The sequence below is a fragment of the Lactuca serriola genome, chromosome 8 (genome assembly GCF_051521515.1).
Source record: "Lactuca serriola cultivar US96UC23 chromosome 8, Lser_US96UC23_V15, whole genome shotgun sequence".
NCBI classification, from domain to species: Eukaryota; Viridiplantae; Streptophyta; class Magnoliopsida; order Asterales; family Asteraceae; genus Lactuca; species Lactuca serriola.
In genome coordinates this window covers 58,243,249-58,269,009 of record NC_136415.1, presented here as the reverse complement: position 1 = coordinate 58,269,009, position 25,761 = coordinate 58,243,249, and the positions used below count along the sequence as shown (strand labels likewise).

At 34.2% G+C, this 25,761-nt stretch overlaps 2 protein-coding genes across 2 annotated transcripts; one reads left to right on the top strand and one right to left on the bottom strand.

Annotated features, from left to right (window-relative positions):
- Nucleotides 1-917: 917 nt before the first annotated feature.
- On the bottom strand, nucleotides 918-1,894 carry PDE337 (VQ motif-containing protein). The gene has a single exon (XM_079016101.1). It carries the CDS (start codon nucleotides 1,780-1,782, stop codon nucleotides 1,234-1,236), a length of 549 nt encoding a protein of 182 aa, XP_078872227.1. The 5' UTR covers nucleotides 1,783-1,894; the 3' UTR covers nucleotides 918-1,233.
- A 23,183-nt stretch (nucleotides 1,895-25,077) lies between these two features.
- On the top strand, nucleotides 25,078-25,521 carry LOC145066919 (uncharacterized). The gene is made up of 2 exons (XM_079014158.1): nucleotides 25,078-25,117; nucleotides 25,187-25,521. Exons 1-2 carry the CDS (start codon nucleotides 25,078-25,080, stop codon nucleotides 25,519-25,521), a joined length of 375 nt encoding a protein of 124 aa, XP_078870284.1.
- Nucleotides 25,522-25,761: the final 240 nt, after the last annotated feature.

The following is a 25,761-nucleotide window of genomic DNA, read 5'->3' as shown; positions in this document are numbered from 1 at the left end:
GTTAGTTGGTATTTTCTAATGTTAAGGACAAATTACGCACAAAAAATACTTTAGTGACTAATCTGTAAATTTGTCAAACTTTGTTGTGTTACAGTGCCAAAACCCTAATGGTATCCCAAATCTCAAGTGTTGTTCAAATAATACTTCTTCTTAAGCTGCAACAAGATGTCGAAAATCTCTTATGTAACTTCCCTATTAGGTTTTATTGGTAGCCTTTTGGCTTTTTTTTTAATCTAGCTTTTTTTTCTACTTTTTTTTTTCTTTTAATAATATTGTCTTCCTTAGAATTGTAAATTCTTGATTTTCATAAATATAGTAATTTTAAACATAAGGTGTTTACGGCAAAACAAGTTGGTAGCGGATAATTGGTATCTGGTAGCATTTTGTTAAACGTTATATGATATAGCTTATGGATTTGGAGTGTTTTATTTAAACTAAACGTTAAAAGTTTGTAGTGTCAAACGAGGTTTTTTTTGTTCAAAACGGAACGTTTTGTTAAACGCTAGAAGCTAAAAGTTTTCAAACGCTCTGTACCGAACATGCTCATAGAATATTTAATTAAAGAATATCTTATTGATGGTAAAATATAAGAAATCGTGAATCAATTCATATAAATCTAAAATGTTTGTCTTAACTCAGCATAATTTAATGATTTTTTTTTACAATTATATAATTCTTAGAAATGTTTTTTTTTAATTTACAAATATAGTCTAGAAATCACAAAACAATCAAAAAATTTACAGAAAAGTGTTGCTTTTTTATAGACACCAAAGAAGTTCAACTTTTTGCAACTTTGTGTAACTTTGTTAACAAGTTAACGTTTGAATTTAACACTTGGTTTATCAAAGCATTAAATACTTTGTTAACTTAATTGATAAGAAAGGTACTATAAGTTCATAGGATAAACAAACAAATACTTTGAAGACATGATGGCCAATTTACGCCATATCAATTTTATTCGACTTTGATCTAATTATATATGATTACATCAAGAATCCCTCACAAACCAAAGAACAAATTAAACATATTCTCATCTGACAGATCTACCTGTGGATCAAACCCTAATCACAAACAACTATTTTCGAAATCATGAAGTCTTTAAAAGAACAAGAACTCATGAAGTCTAAAACAATGAACAACAAAGAACAGCGTTTAATTATGGACATATATATGTATATAATATTATGTTCGGATGTTAATAAATAAAAATCAGTAAGAGGTTGAATGCTTCAGTCAATATTCAGGAAGTATTTTCATGAGCTCGACTAGGGAACTAGGCGATAATGAAGTACTAATATTTGGAGACGACGATACCATATCAGTGAACCGAAATAAAGGTCGAGGCGAGCAGAAGTAATCACTTGAATTTGGTGTAAAAAGGGGGATATCAGCCATGTAAGGATTCAAAGGAGCATTAAACATCGGACTCTTGGCTTTCATAATCGTACTTTTCTCATGTGTGACACCAAAATCATTGGAAATTTCATTATCCTTTCGATCATATCCATCTTTCTTTACGGTTTTCGATCTTCTTTCTTGATCTTTAGAGCCAGAATGACCCGTGAGCTTCTGAACAAGAGCCATGAAATCATGAGGTTTGGTATGGATAACTTCAGGAGAATAAGTGTAGATTATGACCGGCTTTCTGATCTGCTGCTGTTGTTTTTGAATGGTGTGTGATTCTTGTTTGAGCTTTAATGGCGTCGGTCGTGGACCATTGATCGCCACTCCACTTTTCACCTGTTGTTTGTGATCACCTTCAAGAAACCTTCTAGGGCTCATGTTGCCAATGAAGTTACAAACTTTTATCACGCAACAAGAAAGAAAGAGATGTTTTCAATCAGTTGATGTAAGGTTGAAGAGGGTATCGGAAATTGGAATGGGTTGTTGTAATAAGGCAATGATATAAATAGTTGGTTCGAAAGGGAAGGTCAACTATTCTGACTGTCATGGCCGCAACACCATTGTTGAACATTTTATTTATCAGAATAAAAAACAAAGAAAACCCTAATCTGACCTTTGACTTTTGTAAACAGACGTATTAACCACTGTCAAATGTCACGTCTGAGAAAAGTCAACTGCGGCAAATGTATGGCGGTCGTGACAGAAAAATATTGCCGATGCCGGTTGCGTTTCCAAGAAAGAGACATTTTCCATTAGCTTTCTATTTTATTCTTTGTTTATTTTCTTCAAAGACTCTATATTTTATCTTTTTTTCTTATTAGACCTAAAAAAAAAATTCTTTTTCAAAAAAGACCCAAGTTTTACTTTTTACTTGTTATTTTATCCTAAGTATCTTTATTTCATAAAAAACCCTATATTTTGTACTTTTTTTCAGTTTAGACCTAAAACGTTTTTTATTTCAAGACTAGCTGTATAAAAAAACATGAGTATATCATTTTAGTTTAAAAATAGACATCCATTTAAGCAATGTAATTATTATGCCTACATTTATTTATGATTGAAAAATTCTTTGTCCACATATATTTATAAAAAAAAGTAGTTGTAAAAGCTATTTCTTTACTACACCAAGTTCATGTAGCTTAATTTAGTCAAGTCATAAAAAACATAATTATATTCTTTTAATTTAAATAATAGACAACGATTTAACATCTCTTGCATCTTTTTGTATTATATTGATTTACGCATGAAACATTTTTTAAAAGCATTACACATACAAGGAAATTGTGTAGTATAATCTTTTTTTTTCACAAGTATAATATAAATAATAACAAAATGTTTTATCTACATTTGGGAAAATTTAGAGTTTCTAGCTCCAAAACCTTTTTTTTATATATTATTGGTTTGATTAGTTTTTCAATTTCAATTACATAAAACAATTACCAAAAGCTATGAGTTAAATACATAGACATGTGAAGTCAAATTTCCTAACAACACAAAAACGATTTAATATAATTTTAAGATCATAAATTCAATTGAGTACCAAACACCTTCAAGCTTTTTTTAAATTAAAATGAAATCCTAAATTTTATTTTGGTGATTATTATGATTATACTTAAGAATCAATAACCGCGATAAACAAACACTATGTATTGATCTAAACACCATGCATACATAAGATAGATTAATAAAATGATGTAGTAGGCCAACTATTCAAATTTCTTTTTTTCTACAAAAATTTCATAGTTTTGTCATTTTTGCTCATTTACCACATTCCAACCATTAATAATAATGTCAACAATCGTATTTGGATATTTAAGTGTGCGGTATCATTTTTGTTATTTGGATTTTCAACTTATGCTCAAATGGTTTCATTACCATAATATGGTTTTATGTGTTTATATGTGATGTTAACATTTTTTAAAAATGTCTTAAACTTGAATCTGATATATCTAAACAAAACTATCACAAATGTTTAGGATTAATATTTTTATGTGTGTATTTGATATAGTTATAACATATTATTCAATAATAGGATAATGCTACAAAATATTCGATGACTTTGGTTTTGGAGTATGATAATCAGTGCATTTGTTAACCGTTCTAAAAAACTTGATTAAAAAATTAGACCAAAAAAATAGTATTGAAAAGTGAGAGAAGGAAATATATCCAAACTCACGAAATAAGTATAATAGACAAACTAAAAAAATTTATTTTGTATACAGTTTGTTAAATTACATGGTATGTTTTATTCTACAAATAAAAAAAAAATTGATATTATGCTAAAAGATTCTTCCTAGCCATGTATTGTCCATTTACCACAAAATATCAAATTAACATCGAACTTTTTATTAGCGGTAATAATAATATTTTTTATTAAACAATATATCAAATTTAATGATATAATATATATCCAAGATAAAGTTTAATTATATTTTTTAGACAAAAATAAAATTTTGCAATTCTTCTAGGTTATATTCGCTCAAAAGATAATAGATCAATTAACATTTTTTAATGTATATATGTATATTTTCTGTTTCGATGTAGTCAAGAAGTACCTTATATATTTGGTCTCGAAAATTACAACCAATTTTAAAGTTGAGTTTATTTTGGAAAAAAAAAACTATAAAATATAGGGTCTTTTATGAAACAAAAATACTTTATTTACCTGTTGGTGACCTGCTAAGGTCTGAAATAACAAGTAATAGGTAAAAGTTGAGTCTTTTACGGAAAAAAAAAATTCTAAGTCTAAGAAGAAAAAAAATCAAAATATAAGGTCTTTTATGGAAATAACCCTTATTCTTCCAAACGATTTACAAATTCAAACAAATTATATAACGACTTAACGATTAAGCATTAAAGCAACTCTATGCTTTATATTTATCTTTAAACTCGTGAAAGAGTGTAATACAAACAAAAACAACTTTAATGTCTTTTTAAAAAATAAGAATATTCAAAACCGGCCAAATTATGTTCAAAATATGTATAGAAAACTACATGTCATTATTCTAAAAATGATTTCGTTTAATGCATTTGTGTATTAAGTTTTTGTTTTATATATTTTCATATTTCAACTCTTTTACATAATTTGTTAAATAAAAATCAAAATTTTTTGTTAATATTTATTCTAAACTAAACATACTACTAAAAAAAGTATTTCTAGGTTTTTTTATTGTTTTAAATTGAAACCTATATATTACAACACTAAGCTACAATAGTTAGGTTGGTAGGTATGAGTCATAACATCGTGAAGGAGGCTGAGGTGGCCTCCCTCCACGTGATGCTCCATACGGAAAAACTGCCCTAAGGGCCACGCAACGTGGCTAATTGTGGATGCACCATTGGACAACATCAAGGGAGAGAAAGAAAGGGGAAATGTCATTGTAGCATCATAAAGTTAACGTTTTTTTTTTAATTTGGTTACTAAAGTTTCTTTTTTGCACATTCATCATTAGACCACTATACTCCTTTTTTACCTGTTAATTACACAATATATGTTGATTTGAACCGATTACCTAGTGACCAACTCTACATGGAATTTAATTTCACTTTCCTTTTTTATTTTTCATTCTTTTAAATGATATTTTGTTATAATAAATGGTATTGGATCCCACCCACCAACCCCTAATCTAAAGAGTCAAAATCAAGTCATTACCACCGTGATTAAACACCCTCCAACATACATCCATTTTCACTCAATACAAAAATCAAGTTTCAATTTCTACATCACGATAACGAATCTTTCCATTCTTAGTCGTAATTTTAGTTTCGAGTTTTGTAGCAAATAAAGCTCTGGGAGGGAGGATGAAGGTAACTGATGTGAAGTCAAACAAGGAGCTTCAAGAGCTCGGAAGGTACTTAGTCGAGGAGTACAATGCTTTTTGCAACAGATCTCATTGGGGAAGAACGACGAAGATGTAACTTCTTTCATGTGATGGAGGTAGAGAAGTAGGTAGCGGCGATTTCCCAACTAATTTGGTGAAATTTTGTTGGAATTGGAATGGAAGCCATCATCGGTGTGTAATGTAATGACCTAGTTGTTGTAATTCCGTTTTTTTGTCTCAAATCATTATTTAATCTCGTGTTTATTGTCAAGATATGGTTGGTTGAATGTGCTTCAATTCAGTTTTTGTGTAATCGATGTTTCTTTAGTTCATGGATTTGGGCAAATAGATGTTATTTAAATCGTGGTTTGTAGAGGCATCCTTTGGTGTTGCTGCCAGAAAGGAGAGAAATGACAGAGGACAGAAAGATGAGACTTAAATGTGGTGCGGAATAGTACATCTGCCAGAAACTTACACATGCCAGAAGCCCCTTACTCTGTAATTCATCCCCACTTCCACTGATTTCTGTTTTTCAGTCACCTCAGATCAACGTCACCATTGGAGCCGTAAACTGAGTTCTTTATCCCTACTCTTACTCGTCTTTTCTTCCAATGCTTCTTGTTGTTCATTAGAAATTATACAAATAGTTCAACACAACTAGTAATTTTATGGATCTAGTGGGTATTTGTATTTTCATTTTGAAGAAGATAGCGAACTCAAGACTTATCAAGAACCAATCTTTCTCTTTCAAAATACCAGCAAATCAAAATCGAAATTAGCAAATTTGGAAAAAAAAAACCCTTCTCAAATCATGGACCCCGCTTAGGTTTAATCCAATCAAATCAAAACCTAGAAGAAACAAATCGAAAAAAGAACCAATAAATCGGAACTTAATTTGGGCAGGTGCAAGGATGAAAGCCAAGTGTGAAGAAGAAGCAGAGGAGGAGGGGGCACGAAGATGAAAGAGATGTCCAATGATATCAAAGGTTAATTAAACCTTCTAAATTTTGAAAAATTAAAAATGTATTGTTATCTATGTGGATTATATGACGTAACTCCCAAACTATAAAGATAAATTAATTATAAATGTCACAACACCCTTGTTATAGAACCTACTAAATTCAAGCAAAGTGGTGTAATTAATAGGTCAAAATGAGTTGTATGGTCTTATGTGCAAAAAATAACTTTAATGACCAAATCGGGAAAAACCATTAACTTTATGGTGCTACAGTGACATTTTTCCGAGAAAGAAATGTATCCTATCCACTTTGACGTTCAACCATCTCTCATTTCACATGACATATAATAACAAACAAAATGATGTTCGGAGGAAACTCATACCCACCAGCCTTATTGTTAACTAAAAGTTCAATAAGAATAATTGAAAATGAAATGCAATATTCAAATGAAACTCCTAATTTTTATATAGTAATTTAGCAATTAATAGTTTGGAATTTCATTCACATTTAATTCAAAGTAAAAATTAAACTTATTCGATAATAATTATCTAATAAGCGAACAATAGTTGAGGTTTTTTCATTCTGAACTTTTATTATCATCATATTATTTTTACTAGGTGATAGGCCTGTCTGAATACAAGAGTGAGGATAATGATCTTAAAAATAATTATACGGCATACAAACATACTATTGAAATTAAAATCAAGAATTAATTAAATATAGCAAACACATACACACACACACACACACACACACATATATATATATATATATATATATATATATATATATATATATACCATATATTTTAACATATAGTCAAACAACATCAACCCAGTCTTGTAGACAACGTTAATTGTTGTGTTTAATAGGTTCCTTTTCATTCATTATTACTATATTTATACCCTCTTTGACACAACATACAGTTGTCCGTGGGTGAACACATGTCTTCACAAGAATAACCCAACTTTAGAAAGCGATTGACATTGGCTTTTTATTGATTGTCATTGCAAAAGACAACACCAAGGGGAGTTGTTTATGGATAAATTTGAATGGCATCCGTTTTTTAGATGGAATTAAACGAATCCTAAGTATGAACGGTTGAGCTCCAACATTATTTCTACAAATGATTTCTGCTTTAATCGCACATGTTGATAGGTTGATTACATGTATGTGTGTCCTATTACATATCCCTAGAGATTGATCAAGATTGTGCAACAACATTACTGAAGCACAAACTTTCAAGTTTAATCCATGATTTGGTATTCCTGATAGTTTGATGGGGTTTAAAACATCAAGTGAGTACAACACTCCGGTCAAAGAACTGTATTGCTCAAAATTGCACAATTTGTCTAAACTTAAATATGTTTTAATCATTAGGTATCTAATTAAGCATATACTCATTTATCTTGTCTTCTTCTTCATTTGTAGGTACTAAAATAGCACATTAATGAAAACAGTTACTAGTTTCAGTACTTTGTAATTCTAATAAGAAAGAATGGTATACCAAATCAATAATTTCCTTAATAGGATCACAAACATCTTTAATCAACATGTAATTCGATATTCAATCCTCTGCTTGCCATCATTATCCTTACCTACAACACCATCACCAATGTTCAATATCCGTTGTGCAAATTCTTGTATTTCAGCCAATTGTTTTAGATTGCAACCTACTCGTAGCCATAATAGACAATCAAATTTAATACCTTACAATTCTACCAAAGTTTTGAATAATTAAGAGATGCATTTATGATATCTTGTTTGCTTCTTTTTCGTATGACATGTAGTGTTCACCTAAAATCCCCTTAAAAAACAACTTTTCCACTAAATGGTGGAACATTCATGCCATTATTTTCATTCCTAAAATGTCAACAATGATCTGATCTAAAGCTTCAACACAATGTTTATGCACCATTAGAGCCTCATCCCAAATAATTAGTTTTGTCTCCTTAAGCAACTAACATAAATTATTATCGATAGCAATAGGACACATTAAGTCTTCGTCAACATTAATTGAACCTCTAAATCTTAAATGAGAAGCGCACCTTCCTGTAAGAAATAATAAAGCTATTCCACTTGATGCAACCAAGGTCGACCTTACTATATATGAAATTAAGCCCTTGCTTAGGGCCCCTACTTCTAAAGGGCCCCACTTAACCCAAACTTCAATTTAGGGAATTATGAATTGTCGATTAGGATTCTCCATTCACACGCATCAGTTGCAGAAACCATTCGGTAGAAACGAGAAACCATTGTCCACTAAATGCGACTCAGCAGTTGTTCTTCACTTCTTCTTCTTTCTCTGTCCTCTGAATCTGATTAACTAATGTCATTAATTCTTCAATCTTTATGCTCCTTAAAAACACAGAAAGCCAGAAACCATTACCAGTGATTCTATGATTCTCGATTCTACTTTCTTGCTCTAAATTCTAATCGACTCTATTTCTTGATTGTTCAAAAACCAAAAAAGTGGTTAGCTCCATTGTTGATTCTTCTTCTGAAAGGTTGTCAAGTGACAAGAACTCCCTGAATCCTAAAAGGCTGAATTCTAAAAAGTATGTTCTTCTTGAATTTGTGATAATTTGATAATCTATTATCTTTGATAAATTTTGTCATTTTGATGAAGTTAAATGTATTATGATGTAGAAAACTAGAAATTTGTTTTTTATTTTCTTCACAAAAGAAGTAATAAATCTACCTTTTGAAGGGCCCCGAAGTTTTGGAGGGTTTATAACAGTAGGTATAATATGCAAATGGTCCCAAATTTTTAGTTTGCTTAAAGCCTCCAGACTTGAGCCGCCCTGGATGCAACAATAAGAAAAACATGTTTCATGATTTTTATGACATATTTACTAAAATTGTCGTATTTTAGTCTTTTATATCTACATGATGTCTTATATGGTGTTTAATCAAATTCATGTATTTCAAACTCAATGTTACTATCTAATAACTTCAAAATGTTCAACTTTGGCCAATTTCTAAGGCTCTTTACTTGAGCATAAACCAATAAGCACTTTACTTACTCCATTTATTTTGTTAGATGATTAAATTCCTGATTTCATTCCATTTATTTCTTAATCATCTTGCTTGTGATTTAAACTTATCATTATCATGTAAGAATATATTTTCTCCTAAATAGAAAGCTTTCATTATCCCTTTCAACCATAAACATGTAATTTCATTTGATGTTAAAGGTTAGACTTTAACCGAAGAGTCAAATTTGTCCATTTTTAGGTAGATTACATTAACTAAACCTCTTAAATCCAAATGCTTGATTGTTGAGTGTTTGTAACTCATTACAAACTCAGATTCAACACAAATCAATGATATTCAAGGTAATTTTGATTTTTGATTACCAACAATTTCAACATATATCAATGATATTCAAAGCAACAACGACAGAACGTCAAAGCTACATATATCAATGATATTCAAAGTAATGACAGAAAGTCAAAGCTGTCAAATCTTTAATAGCCAATTTACATGTTTTTGATCATTTCATAAACCCAACTTTGACGTAAGATATATCTAATGGATTCCAACTAAATCTTGTATGTATTTAACAATTTCATATGTCATTCCATGAATCAAATTCAATTTCTAATCATGCATTAATAGTTCCCAAGTACCAAATACCATTTTTTTTCACTTAGGTTTAGTGAATACATATAAAAGAAAAGGTGAAATTAGAACTTCCATTGGTGTTTCAAAACCTATTGCAAGAAGTAATTAGTAATTCCTAAACCAACTATGACATGTATTCAAGAAAACTTTCAAGGGTTCAAAAACACTTTCCAAAATCTGATGTGAGTAAAGAATGGGAAGGATTGAAGTTGTATATTTCAACTTCCGACTTTTGTGACCATTTCCGGCCATCACCTCCACCACCGGCAGCTGAGCCGTCGTGGTCAGTACCATATATCAATGCTAACAGCAGCAGCGCAGCTGCTGCTTCGCCTCCTTATGTCCCTCTCGGTTTCTATCTCTTTCTCGCAGCTATTCCACCTTCTAGCCCTTGAGATTTCCTTCTTTCTTCCTGCTGATCGCAACCCATATCTCCCTCTCCTTTCAAATTACGCATCACAAACACACACACGACTCAGTAGAGTTGTTTTGTCATTTCTTGTGTCCGCCAACAAGAACACGCCCGCAGTTTCTCTTTTGTTTTCAATTTTGCTTTTGTCAAAGTTGTGAGATAATGAATCCCTGTTTTTTTTCTTTTGACAAAACTGCAAAATTGGTCATGTGGTATTCAAAAATCTTTTTATAGGGTCCAAAAAGTTTTCAACTTGTATCGAAGGTCCAAAATCAAAACGCTTTTGTGATTTAGGTCCAAAAAAACTTGAAAAGACGATTATGCCCTTTTATTTTCTTTTTTGTATTTTTTATGATTATTCTAGTCCCATTTTAATTAAAAAATAAAGAAAAAAGAAAAAAATATATCCCTCGTCCTACCCACCCACCGTTCTCTCTCTCTCTCTCTCTCTCTCTCTCTCTCTCTCTCTCAGTGACATAACTCCTGAAATCCATCTTATTCATGAACTACTGAGTTGTTTTTCTTAGATTTCATTATCTTTGAAGAACACCTGATGAATCACATGGTCAGAGTCATACACCATGACAAATTTTATTATCACTATCTGATCCTTCTCTCATAGCTTTCGTCTATGTCCCCATCACAAACCCTAACCCTAATTCTATGATTTCCTCCACCGCCACCATTAAATCGACGACATCGCAGCTTCCCTAGCTCCATCTTCAGTGATTAAATCGACAGCCATTTTATGATTTTACTTCAACTTCTGGATTTTATTTGGGGATTCAACTTCATCAGTAAAAACCAAGGCGATGAATCAACTCAAACAACACAACTCTATCGATCTGTGGCGGAGAAGAGAAGAGGTCGGCGAAGGTGGAGAAGAAGAAATCGATGAAGGCGAAGGTGGAAGTGGAGGCAGAGACAGGCGAAGATGAAGATTTATGGTGGGGTAGGTATATCATTGTTCTCGTTTTCTTTACAGTACCCACTTGCAACTGCAATACATAAATCACGTAGAGAGGAAGAAGAAGACCACTTTTCTCGTTTTCTTTACACTCAAACCTGTAAAATCAGATTCAGAGTAGGAGCTGGGCATATCACTTTTTTTCTTTTGGATTCTAACCTGCAACTGCAACTGTGAAAGAAAGAGACCTATAATTATAAACATTACTTGTAAGGAGAGCTAGGCTAGATTAGAATGTACAGATCGATCCATCCCAATTGTACAAAGTTGTGATATATTAAATAGCTCGAAAGAGAGAATTATGGATTTGAATTTGTTGATTGCATTTTTGGTATGGGTTTCTACGATTTCTGGTATGGATTTCCAGAGAGAGAGAGAGAGAGAGAGAGATTTTTTTATTTTTCTTTATTTTTTAGTTAAAACAATATTAAAATAATTATAAAAAATACAAAAAAGAAAATAAAAGGGCATAATTGTCTTTTCAAGTTGTTTTGGACCTAAATCACGGAAACGTTTTGATTTTGGACCTTCGATGCAAGTTTGAAACTTTTTGGACCCTATCCAAAGATTTTTGAATACCACAGGGACCAATTTTGCAGTTTTGTCTTTTCTTTTATTATCTTAATAAATAACCTAATTTATTTTATCTTTTCTTTTATTCTAAAAATAATAATAATACCAAAAATGTAATTTCTTTTTTTTTCTAATTTTTTTTAGAAACAGAAAATAATCATAAAGAGACACCACTAGCAAGTAGCTAAGCGGGCAAGAACACTACAAAGGAAAAAGAGAAATGAACCGAAATTATAGTAGAAAATGAGAAAAATGCGAGATACTCCCGGTGTCTACAGCCAAGGTTACCATGATGTTTACACCAAATATATGATAAAGAAATGATGTTGTCAATAATTTTCATGGGGGGCACACCAATCTCTTTGAAGACTTTATCATTCATTGTCATCGAAATGTTCTAAATAAGACAGTGAAACACCATATTTAAGATCGATTTCTTTCTAGGACAGTTTCCCCAAGAAGCCGCATATTCAATGAAATCTCTAACGGTTCCAAAGCTTTTTTTTTTATACCACACCATTTAAATACCCAATCAATTACTTCTTGGGTATATTCACATGTAATGAATAGATGATCGGTTGTTTCATTCACCTTATTGCATAATGGTCAGAGGGGAATGGAGATACTAATGCCCTTATACATTAAGGCATCAGTGTAACGACCCAAAAATCACGACTAAAAATTTCTTTTAAAACATTACTAAAACCATATTTATAAAAATCGTATCATAAGTCATAACATAATTTCCGAGTATTAATTCAAAACATGATCTCATTATCAAAGTAAAACATTCCCAGGCTAACTGACTATGGTGTGTGCACTGCAACCTCTCCGAGCTCCTCTTTTGAAAACTGAGTACCTGAAACCAAAAACTGAAACCGTAAGCACGAAACTTAGTGAGCTCCTCCAATCTACCACATACCATACAATAACATATAAAGCACATACTGGGCCTTGCCCACTGCATCGGACCGAGGTCCGGACTAACTGGGGCCTTGCCCCCTGCATCGGACCGAAGTCCGGAAACTAACTGGGACCTTGTCCCATGCATCAGACCGAAGTCCGGACTAACTGGGGCCTTTCCCCTGCATCGGACCGAAGTCCGGAAACTGACTGGGATCTTGTCCCCTGCATCGGACCGAAGTCCGGACTAACTGGGGCCTTGCCCCCTGCATCGGACCTAAGTCCGGAAACTGGCTGAACAAAGCATAACATAAACATATCAACTAGCATGAACACAAATATACTGCATACTGCATCGAGCCGTAGCCCGGAACACATAACCCATAAATCCTGTCTGAGCCACGAAGGCATCAAACATACTAACTACTGCATCGGACCAAAGTCCAGAAACTACTGCTAGCTAAACGGGCCGGCATTGTGGCCTTAGACTTGTTCCTACTGGAAGGAAACTCACCTCGAAATGTTGACTACTGAAAACTCGAGTGAAAGATCCTCGACTGCTATCCCGGCAGCTCTCCGGCTATCATGACAAGTCAAACACTAAATCAAAAGGGAAATCTTTTGATGGGTAAAATGACTATTTTACCCCTACTATGGTATGGGTCATAACCAAGGCCCCAAACCTTTAATTCTTCTAAGTCCATCAATGGCCCATTAAAGGCCCACTACTGGCCCAATTATACTAAATTGGGCCTACTTCACATATGGCCCTGCCTGAGCCCAAACTGTCCTTGGCCCATAATCTGACTTCTGCTGGCCCACTAAGGCCCAAGGACCTATAGTCCAAATCACAGCCCATACCAAGGCCCAAATGCTCAAAACCCAACTCTGCTGAGTACGCTGGGCGTACTCCATTGTACGCTAAGCGTACTGGCCTGCTAGCGAGTACGCGGGGCGTACCTTCACTTACGCTCGGTGTAATCATCCTGTTAAGGCACTTTTCCATTAAGTTCTTAATGCTCCACTCCAGAGGCTCCTAACTTAGATCCAGGTCCTTACTGATGTCTTAGTCCATAAAGTCACTAACTTGGTGACTTGCAATCCACCAAATACACTCAAACTTAAAAAGGTGACCATACACCTCTAAAACCAAGGCTAGATCTCATGCATGAGCTCATTGGGACCATAAAGATTGGAAATTTACTGCTTATGGGACTCATATGACTCTAAGGGAGGCAACCCTGGTCTTAGAAACGAGCTTAAGTCATAAAGTCCCAATCTTGGGACCAAAAGGTCCATAAACTTGTACTAAGGAGATCTAAGAGGTTAATCATCAAGCTCAAGACTTTTTACCTTGCAGAGGTCCAAAATGAAGCACTTATCCCAGATCTACAAGCTCTACCTTCAAAGGTTCCTCCTTGCCAACCTTCTTCTCTTTGCTTCCGAGCTTTAATCCACCAAAATGGGTTCTCCAAGGTCAAGATCTCATAAAATGAAGGTAGGGACGTTCTAGGGTTTCTTCTGAGGTTGGGGAGGCTGATATGGGGGCTAGGGTTGGAACCATAATGTCCTTTATAAAGTGCTTAACCTAAAAATTAGGGTTTTGAGACTCTGAGCATACGCTGGGCGTATGCCTTGAACACCCGCGACCACTTGATCTTCTACGATGGGCGTACACCAGCCCTACGCTGGGCGTACCCAGCTAAACACGCGTGCACTACATGCGTGCAAAAGGGGCTGCCTTGCCAATTTTTCCATTAAGGGCCATTATTGTCAATATCTTCAAAGTATTGTAACTTCTTTATTCTTGATCCGTTTCCGGCGAACTTTATGTCCACGGAAAGGTGACGAGAAACCCTACGTTTCTAACAACACACTCCGGCCCGAAAACTTCTCGAATAATACCTCTAAATTTAATAAAGGAATAAAACGCCCCTGGCCTTGGCCTCTGAAATTCCATAAATGAATATTTTAGAACAGGGCGTTACAATCAGCCATAAGTAATCTACACAGCGAGGCTCTCCAAATAAAGCATTGCACTTTTAGAGGTATCATTCTTTAACCAACAAATTGGTTGCCCGCTATATAAAATAAGTCTTGAGTCAATTAAACTTCGCATGGATTTGACAGTGTATTCCCCATTGGAGTTTAGATTAAATCTAAAACCAAACTTGGAAATGCTCACATTTGCCGATTCACCAATATCATTATACAATTGTAAAAGTTCATTTAATTTTTGTTGGGCCTGTAGGTTCGAACTTCAATGTCCACGAGAAACCATTAATGGATAATCGGTCCTCTAATAACCAACATTTGATTGATTCGATCAAATACAAGTATGGGAATTTAATTTGAAATGGAGTAATACCACACCAAGCATCTTTCTAGAATAGATTTTTGACTCCCGATCCAAGAATGAGAGTGAGGATCTCATTTTTTTTCAATATTAAAATTATTGATGGAATTCATCGCCTTGGAAATGTTGCACCATACACAATTTGCAGTTTTTCTAGCTATGTAGAGTGTCGGTTTGTTGTACAAATTGTGAATGCTCGTAATGACATATTTCCACAAACTTTTTTCTCGTTCATAAACTGTCACCACCATTTAACTAGGAGAGATGTATTCTGAGCTAGGAGAGTTCCAACTCCAAGACCACCAGCAGATTTTGGGGCAATGACTTTCGATCAATTCACCTAATTTAAGTTCTCCCCCCCCCCCCCCCCCCCCCCCCCAAAAAAAATAAATAAATAAATAAATAAATAAATAAGAATAAAAAAATTTAAAAAAAAAAAACATGCGCCTGATCTTTTCCAAGTTGTCACTAATGCCCTGTGGTGCTTTAAAATAGGGACATATAGTAGGTCAGGAGGCCGCCAATGACGGATTTGATGAGTGTGAGACGTCCACCAAACGATAATGTCTTGGCTTTCCAAATCGATAACTTGGAGTAAAAACTATCAAGGATCGGCTTCCAATTTTTTTAGCGACATATTGGCTCCAACCGGGACCCCTAGATATGTGAATGGAAAGGCACCCTCCAAACATCCAAGCAACCGAGCAGTTTCACATAATTCTGCAACAGAAACTCCTACTCCAAAGATGTGAGATTTAAAGAAATTCACTTTTAAGCCTAAAGATATGTGGAAGCATTTGAGAATTCGAGAAAGATTTTTTATACTGTCACAGTCTCCCTCCCCCACAAAAATCGCATCATCCGCGTAAAATAGATGCGATATGGAAGGGTCATCTCATAGAACAAGGATCTTTCACAAGCACTCTTGATTGCGATATTTAAGCCCTCCATGACTAAGATGAAGAGAAAGGGAGATAGCAGGTCACCTTGCCTAACACCCCCCCCCCCCCCCCCCCCGAGATATAGGAAATTCTTTAGTAGTTTTAACACCCCAATTTTCATATATCGATTAAATGAAAAATAACCGTTCCAACATATCCCAAGATCAACTATGAACTTACTTATAGACTAAACTATAGTGGAAACAAACAATAAAATAAAAGAAAATAAAGTCTTCAACCGAAGAGCTTCGGGTGTTACGTCTTTGCGGAACTCATTTGCCGTCTTGTTGGTCAATCCTTCTCCGTAGCCTTCTTCCTGCCACTTGATAAATAGTTTCCTGGGTTGGGCACATTTAAAGTTTCTGAAAGGGTAAGGCTAGGGACTAGTGAGTTCGTGTTGCACATACATGTTCATCACTTAAAAAAACAAAAGGTATTATCATATAGTTTCAATAAATCATATAACAAAACATATCACCCGATGACATGATTTAGGGGAAAGATTAGTTATCCAGAGAAAGAACTAAAGGTTTTTTTTCCTTCTCCTTGAGACAACTCATCATCCATTATACTCAAGTATTTTAAATATCCAAAGAAATGAGTATAGTTCTCAATTCTCATCTCTGCCGATCACACACATCCGTCATGCTCACGGCAATTAAACACCTCACTCGTTCCCACTAAACATGTCACCCAAAAACACACAGTAGATAACAAGTCCAAAATAACATTTGCACGTAATCATACTTATCATAAAACATACTGTCTATAAATAAATAAAAACCACATAATAAACGCATGATAAACATTTTTGTACAAGCAACCATAGAACACAAAAAACTCATATTGTTGTCGTTAGGACTTAAGCGAATCTTGTTGTGCTACATGGGCCTTATATTCCACCAACAAAGTTTTTTCTAAGACAGTGATCCTAGAAAATCATTATATGCATTTATTTTGGTTTAACCATCCACATATCTCATTTGACGAATAAATATCAATTTACATTAATTACAATACAATACATATCTCATTTGACGAATAAATATCAATTTACATTAATTACAATACAATGTTCATAATAACCTTTTTGAAACTATCCTTTAAATAATACTTCATATTAAAAATAATACTCTAAATTAAATACATTTTAAAGCGTCATATAAAAATTCCAAGAAAACATGTTTACACGGCAATTACAAATATACAAGGTTTAAAAGTAAAATATTTTATTTTCCTTGAATGTCTTAAAATAAATAAAAGTTCAAGGGCTAAAATTATACTTTCCTAAAAACAAATGAAAAAAACGTTGGAAGCAAAAGTTCTTTTATAGCATATTAACACAACAATTTTTTTCTATACATAACAAATAATTTATGAAGTTGCCACTTACCACAAATAAAATATACTAGATCCAAAATCTCTTTCTGCTTCACCGACCTTGTTTTTTTATTTGTTGCCATTGTTGAACAAACTGAAATTTAGATTTTACTTAAAATAACCTCAATTAATTTATAAAAATTATCAACATCTATCTCCTCCTTTTACTAACAATTATCCATAAACAACTATCAATTTTATGTTCCAAAACAATGTGAATTCAAGCTATTATTTATAAAAAAACGTTTCTTAAAAATCATTGTCAAATTGCTACCGGTTAATTTGAATTGTGACAAGAGGTTAAACCAAAACACGTTTAATATGCATATAAATTTGTCTAAGCAATTGTATCCACCTTAAATCGAGTTAACATACCTTAATTTCTCGATAAACCTTAAAATCTTCACAACCTTCTATCTTCGATTTTTCTCTTGTTTCTTCGTCTTTTTTCGCAATTCCAGTGGGGTTTCCACCAGAAATTTCGAGCTCTATATAATGCCTATGAGTTTGGATGTTATAATTTGTTTATATGCACGAATTTATGATGCTAATCAAGGTGACAAGTTTTGGAATTAAAAATTCCATAATTTCTCTATTTACTCCTAATAAATTCCTTAATTATAACTATAATAATACATTTATACCATATATTTATTTTAACTTGAGTTATCACAACAGTTGAACATTTTACAAGTATGGATGCCATCAATGAGTATAAACAACACATTATTCATTGTCTCCATTTGTTTTCAAATCGCATTTGTTCTATCACAGAGTCCAATTAATCCCAATTTATCGAGTTGAATGCTTTTTTAAAAACGACTTTGAATAACATATTATCCTTTATCATACATATCTTATAATTTTAGTAACTAAATTTAAATTTTATTTTATTAATTTTGGGTTTTTTATTCATTTTTAACTTAACAGAGTGGATACTCTTTATTTTGAGCAGAATTTCCGTTCTCCATGTTTCTTGACATTTTAGAAGTATATTAAATGTTTTAAAAATATTTAGAAAAGATGTATGCATGCTATAAAACGTTATCTAAAAATGTAAAAAAAAAAAAAAAAAAAAAAAAAAAAAAAAAAAAAAAAAAAAAAATTTAAGGTTGTAAAAAAAGGTTCAAAAATTCATAAAATACTTTGTTTAAAGACACTTATATGAAAATTGTATTAAAGTTTAAAAGAACATGACAAAAGTGTAAAACGTTGTATTAAATATATATATAATAAGTTTATATTTTTTTATAAATAAGTATAACAAGCAGTATGTCTTTCTATAAAAAAAAACTATAAAATGTTGTAAGAAAAATAAAAATATTTGATAAACAAATTAAGAAAATTTCTAAAAATTGGTTGTAAAATTTTCTAAAAATTGGTTGTAAAATTTTCTAAAAAACTCTTTAAAAAGTTATAGATAATAAATTTGTAAATTAAACTAAATTTGATATAAATTCATAATAAATTTTTAATATTCAGATAAACTTTTAAAATTTAGGCCAAAAGTATAAAAATATAAAAAAAATAACATGTTGAACTTAAGGTAACATATAAATATATAGAAAATATGAGTTGGTTACTATTTTAACAAACGAAAATGTTTGTTGGAAACTTGATGTTAGGGTGCAAAGTTCTTATTGGATGTGGTTTAACCTCATGTGATGTGTAATGGGTTTAGCATTTTTTATAAATAAGAAGTAAAGTGAGTTGTTCCTATTTTATATAAGAACCCATTTGGAAAGATTAGTCTAGTGAGAGAATTATTACATATCCACTTTGTAATATCTTAGTAGACCTAATGAGAGCTTAAAGGAGATTATTTAGGGGGTGTTTGGATAGGAAAAAAAGAGATGCTTATTGCTTATTCCTACAATAAGCTAATTTAAATGTTTGGATAAAATCCAGCTTATTAGGCTAAATAAGCTAATTTTAATAAGCATCCCTCCCCATACTTATTGCTTATTCCCACCACAAATAAGCTATAAGCAATAAGCTAAAAATCTAATTCAAACACTCCCTTACATTGTGTGTTCTTCAATTTTGTTTTAGATTCACTTGATTATTACAATTCTGCATAAGTCATTATAATTGGGTCGCTACAATTCGTATCATTTTGAAAAAATAAACATTCTTGATAGAATACGTTTGAATTCTTAAATGAATGTGATTAAAATCAAACGGATGTTCGATTGGTGTTACTCTGAATCGAAAGTGAATATTTCAGTTGACGACTCGAGTCAAAATTGAAATCGGGTTAAGTCGACTGTGATTATTTGGAGTCAAAAATAGGATTCCGATGGTAATCTCAATAGTCGAAAGTTGTTAGCTTGGAGTCAAACTCATGGATTGAAACGTATTTCGACTTGTATGGTGTTGAGTTGGAATCGAAATCGAGTTCGACTGGTGTATGTGTTTCATTCCAATTTTGCATCGAACAATTGGGGAAGATCATTCACTTTTCGAATTTGGTCCTTACAGTTTCAACAATTTGACAGAAAATACCCAATTTCGATGTGGGGATTAATTTTTTGTGAAGAGTGAAGATGTTGTAGTTCGAGTCCCTTTAGTGTAAGAGTTTTGGCAGTTTATACCCAGTTTCGAATTAAGAGTATAATTCTGAGAAATGGGAAGATTTTTCAGATTCAGTCCCTACAGTTGATGCGAAATGACACTTTATACCCAGTTTAGTATTTGAGGGTAAAGTTTCGCATTTGAAGTTGATTTTTCGCAACGGGTCCTGCAGAATTTGTGAAAATGACAGTTTTTTCCCAGTTTTCAAATTTCTTGCAACTCTCACCCAAAAATCGAAATTTTCACAACTTTTGAAAAAAAATTCTTCGACTTTTTATGATTTTTTTCGTGCAAGATTTTTGTGGTTTCATTTTTGTCACACATTGAGAGGGAGTTTCGTCATGTTTATTCCTCGAGCGTTTCTCATACCTTTGTGGGTTTTATAATCATTTGTTGATTATAAAAAGGGGGAGAATGTTGAAATGGGTATTCGAAGATTATTGGATATTCCTTTTCAAAGCGGATTTGAAGACTGGTATTACTTCTAGGGGGAGTTGCTCTTGATCGCATGGAGCTCGTTTGTAAATTGAAGTCGGGACATCCAATTCTAATTTTGATGCGGAAGATGTTAGGGTGCAAAGTTCTCCATAGATGTGGCTTACCCTCTTGTGATGTGTAATGGGTTTAGCCTTTCCTATAAATAAGAAGTGAGTGGCTCCCCTTTTATGTAAAAACCCATTTGGAGAGATTAGTCTAGTGAGAGAATTATTACATACCTACTTTGTAATAGCTTACTAGATCTAATGAGAGTTTAAACTAGATTATTAACATTATGTGTTCTTTAATTTTGTTCTTGATTCACTTGATTATTACAATTCTGCATAAGTCATCATAATTGGGTCGCTACAATTGGTATCATTTTGAAAAAATAAACATTCTTGACAGAATATGTTTGAATTATTAAATTAATGTGATTTTTAAGCAATAAATTCTTAAAGAAAAATCCACTGAAAATACATAAAAAAAAAGCTAACAAATTCATAAAAGAATTCAAAAAAACAAAAAGATCTTATTTATAATCATCCTTTAAAATGGATACATCCATGAAAGAATTACATCAAAAAACAACACAATCTTGAAAGAATTACATAAAATTTTAATAGATCCTTGAAAGAATTACATTAAAAGCTGACATATTCATGAAAGAAATGCATAAAAAAAACAAATATGTTCTTGAGAGAATGCATTATTGAAGAATAATAGAGGAAGAAGCGGATACTCTAGTGGGTGGTCATTTGACATTAGCTTGTTGAATTCTCTTTGTGTTCTTCAAGAACTTGGACTTCAAGTTTTCTTTCAAACATTTCCACAAACACCTGTCCTACAACATAAATAGAAAACAAAGTGTAACATTTGAGTTTTGAGGTACTTTCTAATTATTTTTCTTTTATGTTTAGGGCTACCATTATGGTGAAGGACCACTACATCGTGGAAAATCAAGATTAAAATGCGGATTTCATTTAGTCGCCATGGCGTGACAGCATGTGGCTACGGCGTGGCAGCCGCTTGATGGCAAAAACCCTAATCTTTCAAGTTGTTCCATATTTAAAGGAATGAGCAGGCTAGGGTTAATTCATCCTCAACCTCTATTAGCCTCCTCAAGCCTTGAAGAAACCCTAATCTCTTCCCTCCCTTGTTGAAGCTCTTTTTGTTGCTCTCGGAAGCTTTTTAAGGAAGAATGAGGAATTATTGAGCTAGGATCCAGCAAAGAAGTTTCCATTCTTTACCTTGGCACTCTTCTAGACCTTTGTAAGTGTCCTAAACTCGACTTGTATCATGTTAGGATGCTAGATCTTGAGGTTTGTATCATAATCTTCTTGTTCTAGTTAGTTAGAATGGTGAGATCTCATAAAGTTTGCAATTTTATGACTCTTTGGGAAATTTGGTGTAGTTTGTGGCTTAGATCTGAATTTTGGTTGTATTTTGAAGTCATTCATGAGATTTAGGTCATAAACTCTCATTTTGACCTAATACGGATTCAAGACATGCATTCGAAATGAATGTTTATAAAGCACCAATTTTCATGTTGGTTTTAGTGTTAGAAAAACTTCTAGAAAAGATGGACTTCGAACTTAAAGGAATAAGTGCTTAATGGTTGAGTTCATGCCTTGTGGGATCTAGGGTTTGTGTTTTTGACCTTTTTGGATGGTCCTAATGGGTAAAGTTAAAAACTTTATCCTTCTAGATCATGTTTTGAGTTAGATCTGGGCTTTGAAGCTCACGAGGTTGAAGAAAACAGCTTAACCAATTAAGTTGTTTAGAACCCAGTTCCCACGACGTGTCATCAGGTCGCCATGTCGTGGCCACTGGGGTCAGAACTTATGTTTTATCCATTAGGGACCACGACGTGGCCAAGGATGTCTACGACGTGGTGAGTCAATGTTGACCATTGACTTTGACTGTTGACTTGCATTGACTTTTGGTCAAACCTCTAGTCTTGGAGGAGAAGCTAGGGGTGTACTTTATATGGCTGCATAGGTGCTTGGTAGCATTTGTGTTCGCAATTGTAATAGCAGTTGCAGTTGATCATCGTTTGATAGGTGAGTTCCTTCACTATACTCTTGGGTCGAAGGAACCAATGCTAACCCACTGGATTATGTTTGTAGGATGATAATTGTCTTTGTGACACTTACTGTTATGCTTGTATGTGCTTGTTGTATTTTTGATTCTTGCTGATGTGATTGTATGCTTAGCTGTAAGGTGAAATAGACCTGATACCGATTAAATAAGACCAAAGAGGGTGAAATAGACCCAGTACCAGTTGAAAGAGACCGAAGGGGGTGAAATAAACTTAGTTATGTTTTGACTGTTATGTATGTATGATATGGCGTATTTTAGGGAAAATCACTAAGCTTTGTGCTTACAATTATACGTTTATGATTTCAGGTACTTCCAGTTCGAAAGGGAAGGGCATGGCAAGATCACACCGCATCCCTCAGTATTCCACATTTTATAACTTGGTTTATACTCTGATATCTAATTTATACATTATCATGTTTTGAGGAGTTTTTGAAATGAGTAAATGATGCTTCTGTTGGTTTAAAAAAGAAACTTTTACTTAGAAAATTTTGGGACGTTACAAGTTGGTATCATTGTCTTGGTTTGATGGATTCGGGCACACTTACGGGTATGTCTGAACTCAAACTGAGGAATTGATAATCTTTTTAGAAAGAAAAAGAGTTTTCTAAATAAGCTTTTATAAAGAAAATGGGTCTGATGCATGCAATCAGCCGAGCTCAAGTAAGTATTCCCAAAATACCCATACATGTTATTGTTTCACTATATGAATATATGTATAACATGCTAGACTATGGCTAAGGATCTACTCATAATTTCATAATAGGATACTAAGAGAGATGCCTTTGTATGTTGGTTGTATAAACCCTTAGAACTACATGCTAGTATGGATTTGAGATGATTAGATATAGTGGCCTGGTTAGGTAGTGCTCTAGTTTAGAACTCAATGCTCGAATGATGCTTGCTTTGTTCTTATAAGGACTCCACTAGTGTCGGTTAATTATTAAGCGAATACTTTAAATTACATGTTGTGGGGGTTAAATAATTCTCGAAGGTTAGGTTCAAATCTATTATGCAGCTCTTGTATGAGTTCAACCGTTACAGAATGGTATGTAGCAGTCGAAAAGTATTTGGTGCTGGTAACATGTAATTGTATTCGTGAGATAGTTAGAAGGCATTGGAGGGGAGTCTATTCTATATCTGATAGCAGAGAGTAGTGTGGGAAGGAACCCTAGGAAAGCCTAGGAAATGTCTTAGAATGTAAGGTGCTCTATAGTACAAGTGAACTAACTACTAGTAGGGAAGTGACTTGGAAGATATGAGACAATGCTTAAAGAAGGTACATATAGGTGTAGAAGGTAGTATTGGGCCCATACTACTAAAAGCACAAGATATATACCCAAGAAAAGGAAGGCCTTGATGAATTCGAGAAACTTTAGGAGTGTGAACCTCTTCCTGCGTATACTGATTGTTTAGGTATTATGTTTCAGCATGTTGATGATACGCGGCGGAGCAGGATGTTTAGGATCTAGATTTGGTTCGGGCTCAGGCACCGAACCAATTTACGAGGGATTGTGCAAGTTTAGTGCATCTAAGGTTACGAAAGGCATCTTTGATGCGACCACGGTGATGTTTGGGTCAATCAAGGAGGGTATCATCGAGTTAATAGAGGATCGTCTTCAGATCTTTAGGGTCGATCTAGTTGTTAATCAGTACGGAGCCCACACTATCTCCTTCAAATATTTCAGGGGATGTGGGGCGTAGGATTTCTATGGGGCGAAGGATCCCATTACCATTAGACAATAGATAGCAGACATGAAGTGTGCTCAGATGACTAACTTCTTCCCCGAGGGGTTGAATGTGAGGTTTTTTTCAAGGTGTTTGAGGGAGTGAGCCCGAGGTTGGTGGGAGGAGGTTGGTTATGCTCTGGAACCCCATCCATTGAGGCCATGACTTGGTCGTATTTTGTGACCCGGTTCCGAGCAGAGTTTGCACCAGCTGGTGAGGTGCAACAGTTGGCGAGGGAGTTCCTGGATATACGGTAGAAAACTGAGACCATGGCGGAGATCACCGCTAAGTTCTGAGAGAGAGCTTTATTGGTACCCCAGGATACTACAGATGAGGATTTGAGGAAGACTCGGTCCCATGACATGCTGAGATAAGATATTAGGGATTTTGTTAGATTTTCATCATGTCCGCCATTGGATGAGATGATATCTAGGGCCCAAGGACGGTAAATTGATTTGGAGCACATCGTGAAGAGGAAAGCATAGCAGGTGCAGACAACTGGGGTTTTAGCAAAAAAAACCCAAGGGTTTTGACTCTAGATCAAGGGACCAGCAGGGTCAGGGCTGTTGTGACAAGTGCAACAAGACTCATGATGGAATTTGTAGAACGGGTGGTTCGGGTTGCTATAAGTGCGTAAAGACGGAGCACTTCAGCAGGGATTGCACTGCCACTACCACTACCCACGTTTCATGTTTGATTTGCTTTCATTGCAATCAGAGGGGCCATAAGAAGGCCAATTTCCTGAGGTTGACTAGATCAGCGGTCACGGAACCCGCTCTGGCGATGTTAAGGATCATTGATGGCCGGGAAGGAAAGCAAGAAACCCCCATAGTGAAGAGTAGGTAATTTCAATTGATGGCCGAGGAGGCGCGTGCGACTCCTAACGTGGTTACATGTATGTTTTTCCATTTGTCTATGCGCTTTCATTATTGTTTACGCTTGTGTTTCATGTTGTAATGTTTAGGGACGTTCTTAGTGAATGGATTGCTTGCTCTGGTTCTTTTTTATTCGGGTGCTACCCGACCGTTTGTATCTCATGCACTCAGTAAGAGATCTGGTGATGCTCCTGGGGAGCTGGATTATCCGTTGGAGGTAGAGATTTCTGATGATCGTTCAGTGAGAGTATCGGGGGCTCATCGTGGTTGCTCTCTTAATCTATTCCGAGAGAGGTACCAGATTGATTTGGTTCCTATCCCTTTACATAAGAGCAAGGTTATTGTGGGGATGGATTGGTTGATCCCTAATGGGGAAATGATTGATTGTGGTCACCAATCCGTGCGGGTTCAAACTCCAAGTTGAGGAGAACTAGTTATTCATGGCGAGGGTGCTCAGTGCGAATTGGATCTTTGTTCAGCTGTGAGAGCTAGGAGATGTCTTCAACTGGGTTGTTCAGGTTTTATGGTCTATGGATTGGACACCAGGATGGGTAGAGAAAGGACGATTTACTATGTACTGGTAGTTCGAGAGTATTCAGACATATTCCCGGAAGACTTGCCTAGAGTGCCTCTAAAGAGGCAGGTGGAGTTTCGTATTGATCTA